General features: G+C 37.9%; 1 protein-coding gene across 2 annotated transcripts; it reads left to right on the forward strand.

Moving 5' to 3' along the window:
• Positions 1–587: 587 nt before the first annotated feature.
• LOC122989162 (regulator of G-protein signaling 21-like) lies at positions 588–17,561 on the forward strand. Of its 2 annotated transcripts, XM_044361859.1 has the most exons (5): positions 13,325–13,433; positions 13,709–13,804; positions 14,205–14,260; positions 14,453–14,619; positions 16,966–17,561. In XM_044361859.1, exons 1-5 carry the CDS (start codon positions 13,357–13,359, stop codon positions 17,149–17,151), a joined length of 582 nt encoding a protein of 193 aa, XP_044217794.1. In that variant the 5' UTR covers positions 13,325–13,356; the 3' UTR covers positions 17,152–17,561. The 2 variants fall into 2 exon arrangements, with proteins under 2 accessions (XP_044217795.1, XP_044217794.1); XM_044361860.1 differs by lacking the exons at positions 13,325–13,433; positions 13,709–13,804 and adding an exon at positions 588–964.
• Positions 17,562–18,357: the final 796 nt, after the last annotated feature.

Here is an 18,357-nt window from a genome sequence, read left to right on the forward strand (position 1 = left end):
ACTTGCAGTGGAGTATTTTCATAGTGTGGTATTAGTACTTTTACTTAAGTAAAGGATCTGAAAACTTCTTCCACCCCTGCAAAATGGCTGAACACACGAACAACAGGCTAACCAAAGCTATCATATACTAGCAAACTTTTGAACATTACTGCATCAAAACAAATCCATTATCTACACACACACACACACACACACTCTGTTTACTTTCTTACAGTCACACAAAACTGATTTGTGCATCATTCTAGAGAAATAAAAAGATGCTCAAATCAGTTTTGTGTGACTGTAAGAAAGGTAACAGTGTGTGTATGGTGTGTGTGTGTAAATAATGGATTGGTTTTGATGGATCAATGTTTAGAAGTTTTCTAGTATATGGTTATTTTTACTTCCTATTCTACTTCCTATAATAAAAGGTCTCGTTTGATACGTAACCTAAGATCTACCTCTATCTTTTCCACATATGCACTGTCACACAGAGACAAATTTAGTGTAAAAAAAACAAATTTTATTTTTCAAACGCAGTTACAAAAAGTGATTTTATTTACAGGAGCCACCAACAAAGATACTGCAATTCTATTAGGTTACTACTAGGTTACTATAGCCTAGGTCTTGCTCTATCTCTCTCTCACACACAATAACGTCAATAAAATAGTACTTGTTGACACACAATGCTTGTACATTAAAAGAATGTTTCCCCTTCCTATTGATGTGGTCTATGGATTTAGATAGGGGTTGTTTTACTTCAATGTGTGTGCAGTCAGTTGCTCCCAAGCATTGTGGCATATCGTGTGTTTGATAGGTTAACAACAAGATCCTTCACTTTGAGCTCTGTGCTTGGTGTTTTGATGTAGTTTGGACCCAAGAAGATGGTGATGGCCTTACACACTTGTCACATTATGACTGAAACAACTTGTCGACATAGTCCAAATGCATTAGTGGTTTTCCAGAGTCTTCTCTCATCACTAAGGTAATACAACATGCAAGCTACCTTTGTAAGTACATCCACTGGCAACCTCATTGTTGTTGTTGCTCCTTCCACATGCGAACGTAGTCTTTCGCTGAGGTTGATTAGGGTCGATCTGGACATTCGAAAGTTTTCTCGCCTTTCCTCAGGAATCACAACTTCCCAGCCTCACCCAAAACCGGCACTCCATGTGGGGCTGATAACACTGCTGGACACAAGAATCGTTGCAAATTGCTTGACTAATAGCTTGCCTCCTGTGCATGTAGGCAGTAGTAACATTGTAAAAAGCAGAATTTAACCTTACAACAGCTGCTAGCATAGACAACAAGGCCAGTAACGCCTGTAATTCGTTATCCATGTTAAATTAACCACTGGTAGTCAAGGCTAATGTAATTTGTTTTCTTCTGGAAAAGGTTTACGAGATAGGGGTGTGACAAATCAAGGAAGGACACGTCATGACTGATGAGACCCAATCTGGGGGCGAATGTGGGTGTCTACGTCATCGTTTCCAAAAGTCTCCATCTCTACCCGTCCAGACTAAAATGCAACCCCGAGTTTTCAAACTAAAAAGGGATCAACAGCATTTTCAAATGCCGGAGTAGTGTGGACACCAGGCATTAACGTAACAAAAGTAATGAGTTTTAAAACAAAAAAGTGTTAGTGTGGATTTGGTCATAAATGGCCTCCTTCACTCCTCTTTCAAACCACTTTTCTTCTCTATCCAATATGCGTTCTTTGCTGTCCTCAAAGGAGTGCCACTTATCCTCCAGATGTAGATAGACTGTTGAATTTCAACCTGAGGAGTTGTGATAGGCCATGCACTCATTTCGCAGTTGTTTTATTTCCCCAATGTATAGGTCTGTGCATTCCTTGCTACATTGGACTGTGTACACTGACCTGGGTAAGTTCACACCTTACTTAACCCAGTCTTTACACTTTCAGCCTCTGTTCAACACTGAGAAGGTATTTGATCATTCAAAATTACACCAATTGTTGTTAAGGACAAAAAAATAAAAAATAAAACAAATCTAGACAAACGCACCTGTCAAAGCCTTAAATGAGTAAACGGCTTGAACACTTGAGCTGTGAAGAGAAAATGTTGAAAAAGTCAACATAAATAGGAGGCTGATAAACTGCAAGTGTCCCACAGTATCATAAAGGACTTAATGCTAAAATATTGGAATGAGGTTTAGGAGGCAAGCCTGTTCCAAAGGGAAGAAGCACGTACTAAGATGTCAATGATTCAGCTGTCTACCCCACTTCTAATCACTACACAAGTCTGCATGAAAAGTAAGGATATTCTTTTGTGTTATTTACAGAAAATAGAGCATAAGACTCCAGGGGCTGTTACTCCAAAAAAATAAGATTTGTTACTCTGCCTTACAATTTCCAACAAAGGGTCCCAGATTACAAGTGGTTTTTATTATATATATATATATATATATATATATATATATATATATACAAATTATGATATGTTTTATCACGAGGTGGTGAAATGGATCGAAACGAATTAGCATGATTCCATGATTTGTTATATCGGCAAACCTTTAGAGTTCTCTGAACAAGAGCAAATGGCATATGTGACCCCAAAAACACTGACAAGTCAGTCATACAGTTTTGTTGGCTCACAAAGTGCAAATATCTGGTGAGAATTAACAAAGCAAAGGTTATCATGCAGCAATGTTGACATAGTGATGAGATCAAGATCAATCATGAATATCACCCTGTCATCGTCTAATCTGAGCAATTTACAATTTTCTGTTATTTAACATGTAGGGAACATTTCTTCGCTGTGTTTCTTGATGCCATTTTTAATTTTAATGCCAATGGATGACTGTAGGCACATTGAGAATCTCTATTTTCTTTTGATTTCACTGTATTCTTAAGGGGAAATTCTCTAGTTCCCCAGTCACCCAGCACATATTTTCATCACAGTTTTGATCAACAATCCAACTTCACCCAGTCCTCATTCTTTTCTCATTCTATTACATCCATTGTAAGCTGGAATAGAGGATCTCAGATGAGAAACAGGGTGATTGCATTGTGAAAATATATGAACATATACAGTTCCAGTGAAAAGTTTGGAGACACCCTCCCATTCACTTGAATGAGAAACTGTGTTCAAACCTGGTACTGTAGCTTTTTGCAACTGTGGAAAAGTCAAAATATCTGTTTTTCTATCCACAAAGAAACAGTAGCATGATGTGGCATTTACATAAAACCTCCCTGAAAGCTAAGGGTGATATGGGAATTAAGAGTATTCATACATTGCTACTTCAGAGGGAGATGTAACAATTCAAAAACATTCCTACCTACAAAAATGTACACTTTGTCCATCCACGTAGTTTTTCTCTACTAGCAACATCTCAATTATGATGTTTTTATAGTAAAAGACTAAACAAAAATGAGGTGGAAGAAATTCATGTTTGTTTGTTTTTTAGGTTTATGAAACATGGGATTATGACATTTGTTTGCCAAGCTCCTTCAGCATATATATATCCTTGTTATATACTTATCTTAGTTGACCTTGTGTGTGGGTGTTCCTTGGACCTTACACATAGTGTGTTTGTGTGTGCATCTGCAGAATGTAGTCACTCTGGGCAAGCAATTCTGCAGGGAACTTCTGCCAGTCTAATTGGAGGTCCAATATTATCTGATTGCATTTCTGGCCCTGCTGGAAGTCAGCATGGGCTTAATAGGATAGGATGGTGTAGGATAGGATGGGTTCAGCAGGGAAGGTCAAAAAGTGGGAAGAGAAGACGGAAAGTGAGTAAGGAAACTGTAATTAGAAAAAGGACAGCACAGGCTGGATGGAGAGAACAGGAAAGAGGGGGTGGGGACAAATAAAAGAAAGGGAGGTAAGAGTATTATGAGTGGGGAGAAGAAGGAAAGAAAGGAGTCAGTAATGAGAAAAAAAGAAGGATTTGTAGAGAGGGACAATGAGATGGAACAAGATGAGGGGCGAGGGAGGTGAGAGTATTAGGAGAGGCAGGAAGGAAAGGACAGAGAGTTAGGAGGAAAGAAGGAAATTAAGTCAGAGCACAAACATTGGATAAAAGGTTGGAAAGGACAAGGCGGAGGCAGGGAAGCGGGAAGTGATTGAAGGAAGCGACAGAAGTGCGGCAGGGTGAGGGAAGGGAGGAAGGAAAGATGGACGGGGGGGGGGACTAAAGAAGGACTCGGAAGCAGCAAAGCCCTAGCAGGTCAACGTAATGTGAGCAGCAGAGGTAGAGATAATACCCCAGGAGTTTGGGCACAGGGAAACGCAAGTGGCAGAGTTCGCAGTGGGTGGGAGATAAGGCAACCGAATCTCTGCTGACTGCCACAAACTGTTCTTTCTTCCCTACTGGGCAGGAGGAAACTTTACACTGTCTCAACGCAGAAACTCCTAAAGATTAACTCCTCCTGTGGCAGACTTACAGTGCTGTAATACAAGGCTTTAAAGATATAGGAAGAGTGATGAAAGAGTGTTTTTTTTTCCCCCTCTACTATCTTATAATCTAAGGACCCATCTGTGTCCAGTTTCTTCCTAGCCAGTGTGTGCTGGGAGTGTGCTTGTGTGACAAACAAAGAGACCGTGCAGCCTTGCGGTATCGTTTTCATTATTTAAGTCAAAGAATAACACTGTACATTAATAATCTACAACAATTTTGATAATTAAGAAATTAAATACAAAACATTTGCTGGTTCTCAATTATGACAACTTGCTGCTTTTCTTATGTCTTTCTCTGTTTCATTGTAAACTGAATATGTTTGGGTTCTATGCTGTTGGTTGGACAAAACATGTTATTTGAGGATATGACACTGTTTGAAATGTGTTTCATTATTTTCTGACATTTTACAGACTAAATTATTAGTTGATTAAGCAAAAAAAAAAATGAATTCATACAGTAAAATCATTTTTAGTTGCAGCCCTAATCATGTACATTATCTTCAGCCTTTTTTTAAGAACGTGCACAATATCAAATGAAAGACCTATAATCTGACACAGGCACTATGCATGTTAGAGGGCTTCAAGAGTAGATAATAATTCCAGGCTCTTCTACAATCCCCTTCACTTAATTTGCAAGCAACACCGAAACAAATGGGCCTGTGGGTTAGTTTCCCTTTTTATCCACTTTCCCAGGTCAGTTATTCAGCCATGCCTCACACCTAACCTGCCGTAACGTCACCCATGTGTACATAATGTTTATCAGTGTGTAAATATGACCACTAGATGGCGACAAATGTCTGGTTTTTATCAAATGTACATCACCAGCATCATCACATTTCATTTTCACATTAGAAAAGCACCACTACTGTAAATGTTATATACAGTACACATTTTACATGTTTTTATTTCAGTTTTTGTATTTTGTTTGTACCTTTTCACTGTCTGTATGAACTCACTGGACCCACGCCTTACTCTGACTTACAATGACTTGTAGTGTAATTGCTGTAATTATTGCAGAATAAAACAGCTAATTATGTATGGTGAATTATAATTAGTCATCAAAAAGAATCTACAAGAACTGCAAGAATGAGATGAGCACTGGATATTTGGAAAGCTCGGGCTTTTTATCTGAAGACTTATTTGTATTCATTGTATTTCATGATTGGCAGAATCAGCATATCACATTTTGAGTGATTTAATCATTTATTACAGTGTAAAAACAGGAAAAAGGAGGCAGTGAAACGTGATAAAGATTCCTGCTGACCAGTCAAACAGATCAGGAATTGAAGTGTGACGCTCTAAGCAGGGACTTCTGTCTGGGGACAGTGGACGGCATAATAGGAACCTGTCAGTCTGACTTCCCCCAAATCTGCCTCAGCCTCGTGTCCCTCGGCTACCGAAAGCTGTTTCACTTCCACTCAGTCTTCTGGTGAAACACTTGCAACACTGATTCCCCATCCTGCCAGGCAGTGCGGAGAAAAGAAATGAAAACTTGTTCAAAAGCATTAATGATTAGTGATCAGTGAATACAGTGCTATGTTAATAATAACATGCAGCAGTTGATAATATCTATAAGTTTTCAGTTTTCAGAACATAAATGTAATCCTTCATAGTGTATTTATGAGCATTTATCTGACTTTTATCTGGGTCGCTGGACATAAACCATGTAACACTGATATGCTCAACACTGTAACACAGCCATCTCTCATCATCCGTGAGAAACAAAAACCAAGAAAAGGACTTCCTTTGACATGATTCATCTAACCATATGACATTTTCCCACCAGTCACTTGTTTTTTGGGGGTTTTTTTGCACTGTATCAAACAAACACCTTCATTTTTGCGATGTAAGAAGGATATTAAAAGCTATATAATAAAAATACAACAGAATTCTTCTCTGTAACCTTTGAAACTGAATGCCTTGATGTAAAAAAAAGTGTGTACTAGAAGTCCTCACTTCCTCCCCCTCAGCTGTTCACTCACTCGCACTTGTCACTCACTGGATGACATGTCTAACTTAGCCAGCATGATGGAAAAGCTCATTTTAGGCAACAGAGGGATTCAGGCATGACCGCAAAGGGTCAGATAGACACTGACTAGCTAGCTTGTATTGCTCATGAAACCACAGGAAGATTAACATATATTGCAATGCGTTCCCACTTTTCACTGTAACCTCAGCACTTTCATGCGTGACCCTGTGCATGATGGGATGTCAATTGCTTAATTATTCCAGGGACCTCATTTGCTCTGGGTTATTAGTATTCATTAGGTTTGCGGAGACAATTTTCATAAGCAACCACAGACTCACTTACAACAGTTTTATGCCTTCATACCATGGGATATCTCTACAAAGAAAATATGTGGCTTTAAAACATGTCATCCTGATGAGAAGATTGTGTGTATGATGACTCAGATAGATTAATGTCTTATCTAGATTGATCTGAGTTACACATACAACCCTGGGTGCAAAAGCTTTCCGTTTAGTCGGCGCTTGGTTTGATAACACATCAGATACACAACCACACTGCCTAGACAAGTAAGTACAGAGCACAGTATACAATACTTGGTGGGAAGTAAGTTTTACTTAGGCCTTGCAGAATGTTAACACACTGCCCATAAGGGGTTTCTATGATGTAGCAATATAAGCAGCATACTAGTTCGCAAATCAAGTGAAAGTGCCATGCTTCTCTATATAGTCTCCATGCAGTATATTATTGCCGCCATTAGCATTCACATCGCAGTAAGCGCACTTCCTCTCAATCAGTCAGGCATACTCTGATGAAATATTTCATGATTTTCCATTATTACGTAACCCCAATGTCACAATAGCACTTCTGAATACATCCAGAAGTTGGTGTTATACAGTAGCCTGATGAAAGAAGGCTATTGTTGACAATTAAGGGAAATTCTAGTGTTGTGACCACAATGCAAAATCATGTAAATGATTTTAAAATTTTAAAAAAATGGTGGGTCAAACAGAAGACAACTGGAACACTGGATTTTAACACTGAAATAAGTGGTTTGGATAGTCTGCCATTCATCTTTGTTATCAAAAGAGAGTGAGGAGTTACTTAGTTGAGCTTGTTCATTCATGACCTTTCTTGCAACAGCCATTGACCAAAAAATCTCCACTCAAGGTCCAATTAGAACATCAAGTCGAAAGCAAGTTAAAGTTAGGCAAGATAGTTGAAATTAAGTTCATCTGTATACGTGCAGAACACAGATGGGATGTGTGTGAGGTAATGTTAGGATGCTAAAGAGTATTTCTGTTGTCACTTTCATCTATACAAGCTGATGAATTGAGGTAGGTAATAGGTCATTTAGACATTAGCTCTCTTGCTACCCTCACTGAAGTTAACCCCAACAACAATTAGTTTAATTAAAACAGATCAAAAGAAACAATTAAAAACTGAGCTGGCTAGCAATATAAAAAAGTCAAGAAAAAGCTATTTAAAAAGCCATTTAAAGCTTAAAAAGCCCTCTGACAGAAATGTGTTTTCAGAGGCAATTTAAAAGAAGAACATGCTTCATGTATGAATCATGTATGAATTTGTAGATCATTCAATCAACAAGTCACATATATAATGATAAACCCATTATACACTGAACAGGCCTATAATAAGCCCTTGATAGTGCACTGTTACTGGAACATACCATTAAAAAACAGGAAAACACTAAAGCCAGTAAGTGTATAGATCCTCCTTTTGGTGTAAACATAATGTGCAACAATGCAAGTTTAGTAGTCCAGAGGAGCAAGGAAGAGGGTGTAGAATTTAATACCAAAATCTATGAAAAGTTAAGAAATGTTAAGAGGTTTAGTTAATGTCTTTTCATCAACTTGTGCGTGTCAGATTACTGTCTTTTTTCTTTTACCACAATGTGTCAGTGGAACGTTTTATCTAAGTTGTTACCACTGAAATGACTCATTTGGTTTTGTCCTCTTCATCACCACTGAACAGAGTTTAGCATTGATACCGTAAATAGATCTTTTATGAGTTGCGCTGGACTGAGACGAAGCTGTTAACTGTGGTCAGTGCACTTCTCCAACGCCATCTGAAATAAACTGGAAGTGGAATGTGGGATGGGAATTTAAATTTTGAATAAAAGAAACCCTCTGGTGCAGGAAAGCACTGTACTGTCCCTCTCAGTTCCTAAAAAAACTATTCATATGAATCAGTTTTCCTCTAATTCATTTGGTACAGAGGCAGTAGAGTAAGTCATAGATGTTTACAGTAACTTGGGTCATTTGTTGTTTTCATGTTATAAGTTACGGCTCCTATGTTGAGGTCATAATGTTGACTCAATTGCAGTTTTTATGTCAAATCTGTCCCTAAACAAGTCAGAAAGTTGTTTAAGTATGAAATGGTTCTGGTATTTTTGTTCATACTAGTTTTGTTAAGTTGACATGCAAGTGCTTGGGGTTACATTAGCGGCCACTAGCATAACACATCTGAACATCCTACTGAATTGTTGGAGGTCGGGCTGCATTGTGGGTAATGTAGGCACCAGGTTTTACGGAATAAGAAAGTGTGGACTAAATGAAAGTGATTGATGCTGATTCGGATACCTTTTTAACAGTCCATTATGAGTCTGAAAATGTCAACGAGTACTCTAACATTACTTTGTAATGTTGACAGGTACTAATAGAAAATGGTAGTTAGTGAACAGGATGTCACTAGAGTTATAAAATAAGGAAGAAATAACAATTAGGAGAAATGTTATAAAATGATAAAATGCCACAAAACTGTTAATAATTACTAGGCATCACATGTAGCGTTCCAACTGAACCATGACAATGAAAACGTTGCAATTTACAATGTGCCAAATTCACTTGAGTATCACATGAGAACATGATCTGTTAAGTGACGCTTGCTCTGCTTTGAGTGATCTGCTATCAGTGGTAGTCATCAACTATTTTCCACTACTGAGCCACAGAGGAACTCAGCCCACGATGTGATGAGAGGTGATGACTCAGCCATTCATCTTTGATACAAGTGTCAGTCCGTTTAGCTAAAGTATCCTCACAGGCTAAAAAAGGCTAGGTTGTTGAGCTACAGGGACTTGTGAGTGTCACTTGCAGACCTTGAAGTGGTTGTGCCCAATCCTGCACTTTCACTGTTATAAGCACTACCGCAGCTATAATCAATGATTCACCTCTCCTGGTGTCAAGCTTGATTTTGGAAACTCCACCCTAGTGGATACTGGAGATGCAGCCATAAGGCTCATTCTTTTCTATTCTATACCATAAAATTTTAAAGATCATTCTTTTGGTGGAGCTTCTTTGTAGGCCAACATCTACATATTAGGTGCTAAAGGTAAATGTCAAACACCATAACGCAATAAAATAAAGCTGAAGTAGTGGCGTTGAACCTTGGGGTCAGGCTCCCTTACAGGGTCACATGATAAATCTGAGGGGTCACAAAGTGATTAACAAGATAGGAAACTAGAAGAAAACATATTTCAGATTATTTTTTGTCAAATCCTTGCTTTTTTGTGAAATGAAGAGTTTTGCCTCTTCAGATCTCTTACTAAAATGATGGAAAAACAAACAAAAACTATAGGTTGGTCAATCGTAAAATGCTTGTCGGGAACATTGGTGCTATTTCTAACAAGGATGCCAGTACACTTTACTGCAGCTTAATCTAATTTTTGCCCACTGCGATTGGGTTAACGTTAATCAGAAACTGTCTCAGAACGACAGCAGGTTCATTCAAAACTTTTGAAAACAATAGGTGGAAATACAAGCACAAAAAACTCAAATGCAACTTGTCTTTTTAGAAAGAGCTTTCCAGATATTGAAGATGATCAAAATTACTCACTGTGAGCATTTTCCACAAGAAATACATTCTGCTTAAGAAATATTCCCAAGTGAGACAATGTATTTTGTTGCTTGTTTGGAGGTGTTTTCTGCCATAAGCAAAAGTTAAAAAGAGTGAAAAATCCAACTTGTTTTTGCCCTGTTTTCAGTCTTTGTGCTAAGCTACGCTAACTGGCTGCTGCCGGTTGCTTCATATGTATTGACATAGTCTATAACTTATAGATTTCTTAGGAAGAAAGTGAAGCAAGAAAATAAATGCAGATGAAGTGACACCAGAGACATGCAGCAACATCTTTTTTGTGAGCAGAAGTACCAGGATTTATAGGACATGTGGTCCTATTATTCACAGCCAAAGAGGCTATAAATGAGCCAAACTACAGTTCATATGGGTTACTTTATCATGGTACCAGGTAATTTAACAATAGATATGTTAGAAGTATTGCACAACTCACATATGACATGTTGTTACAACACTAGTAAAAATTAAAAGTTATTTTTTACTATGAAAAAGTCAAGACATAGAGTTTTAAAACATAAACATTGTGAATATGTAATCAGCCACAAATCACATTCTTTGTAAATTTATGAATACGTTAAACAACGCTGTCATTTCTTATGTCATGTTGCAATGTGATGTGAGTTTCCCAAGCTACACTTTGCATTCTCTGAACTTCATGTCCCAAATGAATGGCCTGCTCAATCAAGCATGCGATATTAAGGGTGTCGACCACCTAGTAGTAGTCACCTCCCTGTCCTCGCACGTGCATCTGCTGCAGCCCCTACATTGCAATGTGGAAAGTTTGAAATTTACTCACTTCACCATTCTACTGACCGCAAACACACCACTATACAGAATGGTGAGACCCTGAGGGAATCCTCAAAAGCACCACACACACACCCATACAAACCCCTCCACCCATTCACACAGACACACACATACAAGCACTGGCTTTATGTGTTGTAGAATTTCCATTATTATTTCAATCTGTGTCACAGGGCAAAGCATAAGAGGAACTATTTCATGCTGATTTGCGTACATAATTAAGCATGACAGAAACCGTGTGCACGTACAAATGTATTAATGCAGTATCAAAGACAGAGTGACAGTCATTATGGGAGTTCTGAGAACTGGCTGGGTCAGTTGCTTGGTTTCAGTATATAGAAACCTCTGACTTCCTGTCTCTGTTAATGCTTTTTCATGCACTGCTCTTATATGACTCAGTGTATGTTGCATTTTCTCTAAGCATGTCTTTTTATAATAAATTTTTGTACATGAGTTTTTCTTTTTCAATCACTCTCCTTTAACCTTGTGACACTGTATTACAATCCGACTCTTGAGCTGTCTTTATGATGTTAAGAGGTGAATGGCACAGACTTGTCTGCAAATGAATCAATGCATATCTGAACTAATTTTATTTGGCACCCCTTCCCTTGACATTTTCTCTGCAAAACCACTTGGTTGTCTATTATCCAATATGAAGAAGTCTGGTCATAATTGCAGGGTTATATTTGACTCTATGGAAAATAGCTTTTAATCGTTTTAACAGTTTTAGAACTTGAGAATCTGTGATTTGATTTAGAAAAAGAAATTTTCTTTGGTTGATGATCAATTTTAGCTGTTTTCAAAGCCATCTCTCCCTTTTCAATTGGGGAATAATAAGACAAATAAGTCAGAATTTATAAAAACGTGAATTAAAATAAAGTATATTTAAAGTATAAATAGTCCCACTTGGACTACTGTAATTCTCTTAACTCTCCCTGAAGCCATCAATTACTTGCCTTAAATGCATCCAAAAGACTGACTTTTAACAAGCTCAAGGAAAATCACATCACTCTCATTCTAGCCGAATCTGTAGCGTAAGGCTGGCGATATTCTATATTTTTGTTATTGGCAACACATCCCACAAAAACACTGAAACCAACAATGTGTTAGTTCATCTGTCAATTAAATTCCCTACCCTGTTTATGACTCTCAGCCCCAAACCCATTCGTTTGATGTAAATCTTTAAAAAAACAAGTCACAAATATATAGATTCTTTTTTTAAAATAATTTCCTGAAACTGCTGGGCACTGTAGTTTTTTTTAGCAAACATTACTCAAACAGGAGTAAATAGTGAACAGTGTACCTGGAATTGACTCAAAATAAATCACAGTGGCTATTTTCACCCAGTGAAACAATGTGACTCATCTTAATAGTTTAATGGTTTAGTTTGGATCTCTTAAAGAGTACGGTCTAGACCTGCTCTATGTGAAAAGTGCCCAGAGATTACTTTTTGTTGTGATTTGGTGCTATATAAATAAAAAATTGAATTGAATTGAATCTCTATGGCACAGAATACAGTAACATTGTATTGTCTGTTTTAGATAAACAATCAATACTTGGTAGTAAGATCAATTCATTGTTGGTTTTGGTCTCTGACAATAACAAAAATATAGAATATCATCTTCTAAATCAATTCTCTGTCTACTATTTTTTTATGTAAGTGAGATGAGTGACATGTGTCTCCAATGAATTTAAAAGTCGAGCAAACATCCTCATCCTTAAATAATAGAACCAGACATATTAAAGTGATAGCTAACTCAGTAGAAATGGTATGTGGTAAGGGTTTTAACCAGTAGGTTTTCCTAGATAGCAAAATCTTAGACAGTTGAGAAATGTCTATGTTGTCACAGTATAGTAGTCATATCCCCCAACCTTAATATATGTCCTGTTCCAAGCCTCCTGCCCAGATCTGGTACTCTTGAGTCATTCAGATTCTTTATCCCTATTCAGTGTCTCTGAAGTCTCTATATACAGACATATGGCATAATACAATGTGTTTACACTATGCCCATATGTATGCATGCATAACAAAGAATCAAGAAGAGTGAAATTTATTTTTCCAGTAATCAGAGTCAAACAAATCCCACCCAACTGGAATTTTACAGCTATGAGTCAGTGGCACCAGTAACCGAGTCTAGGCAGTAGCCGACTGTATGCTTATCCAAATGGTATTCAGAAACCTGTACCAGCAGGCCCTCAGCGTCATAGGTATTGCACCTTTCCTGCCAGGTTAGACAAGCACAGAAGGGCTCTGTACTGTTTGAAGACAATACAACAGACAATTGGATCTCCTCAGAGGACAGTACCAGAGATGTTAAAATGCCGAAACATTTGTTTTCAAAGATTAGGTTCTATGAGATCAAGGATCTAATGCAAAATGTAAAGCGGCCCAGAAGGTAAGCCAGACAGTATAATGATATTTAGAGAGATTTGAGTAAAGTGGCTTAAGTTTGGTATGCTGTTAAAACTGTGCTCATTAATGATGAGTTTCATGAATGTTTTCTGATTGTGTCTGAAAGATAAAACAATAATATATTCAGGTGTGCACTACTCAATAAGTGCTGTGTGACATCTGCTTTAATATATGTTGTATTAGGGTTGTTCCGTAACCTTCCTAGATGGTTAAATTTACATCATAAGTGTTCACATTTAAATTTCATCTGTTTTGCAGGATTGATATTGTTCTTAATCGATACAGGCGTAAAAATGACATCCAGTGCATCAGGGTTCATAAAACAAACGATGAGACATATCCTGAAAAAGTCAGGTACTGTATGTAGTACTGGTGGAGGTATCTCAGTGTCCCCTTTGTTTTATTTGATATTTATTGCCTGTATTTTCGTTTATTATTTTAACTGTTCTCTTACCATTTACTCATCTTTTTATTGTTGTCTTATTCAGTTAATTATTTTAAAGTAGGTTTTATTAAATTTTTTCTTTACATTTCACAAGTCACCTTGTTTTCGGGATTTTACTTGTATCTTGGTCTGCATTAGTCTCCAAATCCATATTCGATGTCGATCACTTACAAAGCACTTTGAATTGCATTTGACTTGCATGAAAGGTGGATGGATGGATGGATGGATGGATGGATGGATGGATGGATGGATGGATTGACTGAACATATCTTAAAGTGAAAATTAATTTGAAATCGCTCTTTATTACAGTTGGCAGGCTGACCATAAACTCCACCCGACTCTGGAAAAATTGCTACGAGATAAAAGTAAGACATGTTTTTAAAAAGGAGGGGCCAATTTTCAGTTCACAAAGGATCACAAAATGAATAAAAAACAGTAATGTCTATGGGAATTTAAAATATTAATTGTGAAAGTGAACAGAATTTATCCTTACGGCCTTTCTAATGAGATTTTAATAATTAATACATACTTGCTTTGAAATCTTCCCCTCTGTACAGACTATTTAGCAGCGTTCCACTCCTTTCTGCAGTCTGAGTTCAGTGAAGAAAACATTGAGTTCTGGCTTGCATGTGAAGACTTCAGGGCGACCGCCTCACCAGACGACCTCCGCTGGAAAGCACAGCAGATCTACCAGGAGTTCATCCAGCCTACAGCCTGCAGAGAGGTCAGTCTGACGGTCACATCTGGGTTGATGGTTCATGGTGCAAAGAGATAGAGCTGGACAAACAGCCAGCAGACAGAAGATATATATTTACTTTGTGTTTCTTTACCCTTTAGCACACTTAAAGGCCCTGCAAAACCTATTTCTCAATGAGATAGTCCTACATGAACACAACATTTTCTACCAAAGTTAGTAGAAAATGGTTTTGGTTCATTCAAATGAAAAATGTTGTGTTTCTGTGCTCGTTTCAATAGTTTTAAGAGGGCAGGACTCCTTTTGAAATAAGGGATGTCATATGTCTCCCAGCTGGGGTTTAGCAATATTTGAGTCAAAATATGATGACAGATGTTGGGCTGTTTGCAAATTGAATCAAATCACACCCACACAGCCCTTATGAAACAGGTTGGCTAAGTTTTTGACAAACAGGATGTTGTACTCCAGACTGGATCGTTGTCACCGATATTTAATGTTGGAAATACTTCATATTTGAAACCAAATTTTCAGGGGATTTAACAGGGGAAAGATTTACCACAACAGCTCAACAAAGAACATCTCATATCAGCAAGGAAAATTAGTAAGAATTTCACAAAATACACAAAACAATAGGGATTACGACTAAAAGTCTCTCATTTCTCGTTTTTTAAGGTTCTTTAAGGCAGCTAGTTGTTGCAGCTCAGGAACGTCAAAGCTCTGTATTTTGAATTGGCGTCAGTCCACATACTGTACAGTAATCTCATTATACAGCTAAATGATGATATGAAATGATTAACATAGCACTGTTTATTGCAGACCAGATGATCAAACTTTAAAGCTGATGTTGCACCAATATTGTTTCTCTTCATTGACCTGTCTGTTCTCCTTTCTGTTGATGAGGTGTATAATTCAGGGAACTTAAATACCAGTAAAATTAGCTCCTGTATTGTTTCCCACTGTGGTTTCTGTGGTTGCCATGGGGACGTGGCGAGCCGTGATGGCAGGCTGAAAAAGTTGAACCCAAGTCTGCAATGTGTTGTTTTTACATTTTGGTTTTTGTACAGATTAAACAAATGAGGCATAATGTGTTTATTAGTGAGCTTTAGATTTGCTGGTAGGCAAATTTTGTTTCATTTGGACATTGCCAGGCGAGCTGATTTCTTTTGTTTCCAGTCTTTGTCTGGACTGGCCACGGACCACCCCTATAACCACAGTTTTCCATGAGTGAGTGAGTGAGTGAGTGAGTGAGTGAGTGAGTGAGTGAGTAAGTGAGTGAGTGAGTGAGTGAGTGAGTGAGTGAGTGAGTGAGTGATGAAGTTACAGCATTGGTCGGCCAGCAGCCAGCAGGAGAGACGCTCCGCAGTGTGTTTGGAATTTATGACTGAGCTAATACCAGGGCGCAAACTTTTTATTTCTTTTGACATTTTCACATCTCAGGGGATAAACAACAGCATTAAAACATGAGTCTTGCAGTAAAAACATGCGACTCATAGCTGTTATGTCAGTTTAGTGTAGGGCGGCTGCTCTGAAGGTGCGCTTGATTTGACTGTAACTGTGGTAACTGGGCGGAGATAAGCTTCCTGAATTTGCACTCAAAATGCTGTCAAAACTTTCATTTACAATTTCCACTGCAGCCTCCATGATCATTAGCTGGGAAAGAGGCAGAAAAAAGGCCAATAGAGGCATGAGAGGGAGGGAGTTGAAACACCCCAAATAACCATCACTCTGACAAAACACTCAATGTAGAGTGAAACAGATGAAAGGGCAGAGGGAGTTAACAGATAATAAGAATAGTTAGAATTAGAATTAAAATTTCAAGAGTGGAAAGTATTGTTCTTGCAATTGCATTTATACCCTTTTTTTGACTCAAACGTTGCTTAACCATGTCATGTGATATTCAGTACACATTTAACATCCAGAAATTTACATTATAGATACTACCACTGAATATCCCTGCAACAAATTGGCCACAATTTCACACACTGACCATACACGGTCCAGCCATATACTAGGTAACTTAGTTAATCTAAGCAAACTGTCTGTACTTACTGTATAGCCATAGTTTCCTCATCTAACTCTCAGCGAGAATATGAATAAGCAAATCTCCCGAAACGTCGAACTGTTCCTTTAAGTTTCCACATACAATAAATAAGCTCAATATGAACCCCTGATACCAGATGCAAACATCTGCCTCCTTACACCTAAAGGGTCATGTTTTCTAGTTTTAGAGCACAGCACAGTTTCATGGGAGAAGTGAGAGCTTCATTTTCATGTGTCCCATTGCAGTTATTTGCTGCACAAATGAACAGGTGATCATACAAATAATATACTTCTACATTATATACAGAGTGTTTTCTATTTTATATCCCCCCTCAGATCAATGTAGACCACCAAATTAGAGAGAAGATCAAGGAGTCCTTGGAGAAACCAAGCCTGTCCTGCTTCAATGAGGCCCAGAAACATGTTTACCTTCTGATGGAAAGAGACTCTTGCCCCAGATTCCTGCACTCAGATGCCTACCTGAGTGTAAAGCACAAGTCTAGGACTCTGTGGTACATTTAGACTATTGTTCCTGTCAAAGCACTGTATCAACACTGCTTTAAAAAAAAAAATCCCCACTTTCTGTCTTTTTGAGAAGTTATTTCACACCGTATGAAAGGGGAAGCTTAGATATCAAAACTGTTTGCTTTTAACGGCAGAGCATCTCAAATCCAAACTGCAACAATGTTTTCAAGCATGTGCAACAGCGAACTCTGTTTTTATGATGGTTGTAATGTACTGAGGAAATGTTGTGGGGAATGATTAAGCAGAACAAACACCATAAGAGAAAAGTAATGTGTGTGGAATGAAGAAACTGACATGAGGATATTTTACATGGGTAAAAGAAAGAGGGCTGTTGGTACTGTATGTGTGAGTTTGGAAATACTGTATGTGTTAACTGAAAGTTTTAGTAAGTTGTGCAGTGTACAGAATGATAAATAAATGGTTTTTGATATATAAAAAGGAAATGAACTGGTTTTGATTCATGTGCATAACATTCAGAACTTTACGAAATTATGACTTCCAGACTTTAGATAAATAAGATTTTTGTGGTCGTTCTCCTCATCTATGACTATTCTTAGACTATTTCCAAATATGAAGGCGTAAGCTGAAACGTCGGGCTTGATTCAGCACAATGCTATTTGAATAAAGAAGAAGCTGATGAGGGAATGTGGGAACGTCGGGTCTCTGTAAATTAAAGAGTACTGTCTAGACCTGCTCTATGCGAAAAGTGCCCTGAGATAACTTCTGTTGTGATTTGGCGCTATATAAATAAAATGGACTTGACTTGATGAAACAAGCAAGTCTGTGTGCGGTCCTCCTCCTTCAAGCAGTTAAATGTTCCAAGGCTACCAGTACCAGCATAAATTTGTTGGGGTTGAGGTGCTTCCTCATTTGACAATTTCCATATAGTCATGATTTTGAGACAGATTTATATTTATCTGACTGACTGACTAACTTGAAGCGTGGTGATGGACATGAATATATATATATACATATATATATATATATATATATATATATAAAGAGAAGTTTCCACAGCTTACCCAGCAGGGATATTCTGTTTTTGGTCACATGTCTAATATATCCTCTAATTAGGTGCAGAGATGACTCCACACACCAGCAACAGGGTTTATCAAAGTGGAAAAAAGTAACCCCGCAGTAACCCTTGATCCCGCTCTGTTCTGTAAATGGCCTTATTCCTAAGAATTGCGCCTAAAAAGGAGT

This window comes from Thunnus albacares, chromosome 9 (genome assembly GCF_914725855.1).
Source record: "Thunnus albacares chromosome 9, fThuAlb1.1, whole genome shotgun sequence".
NCBI lineage: Eukaryota > Metazoa > Chordata > Actinopteri > Scombriformes > Scombridae > Thunnus > Thunnus albacares.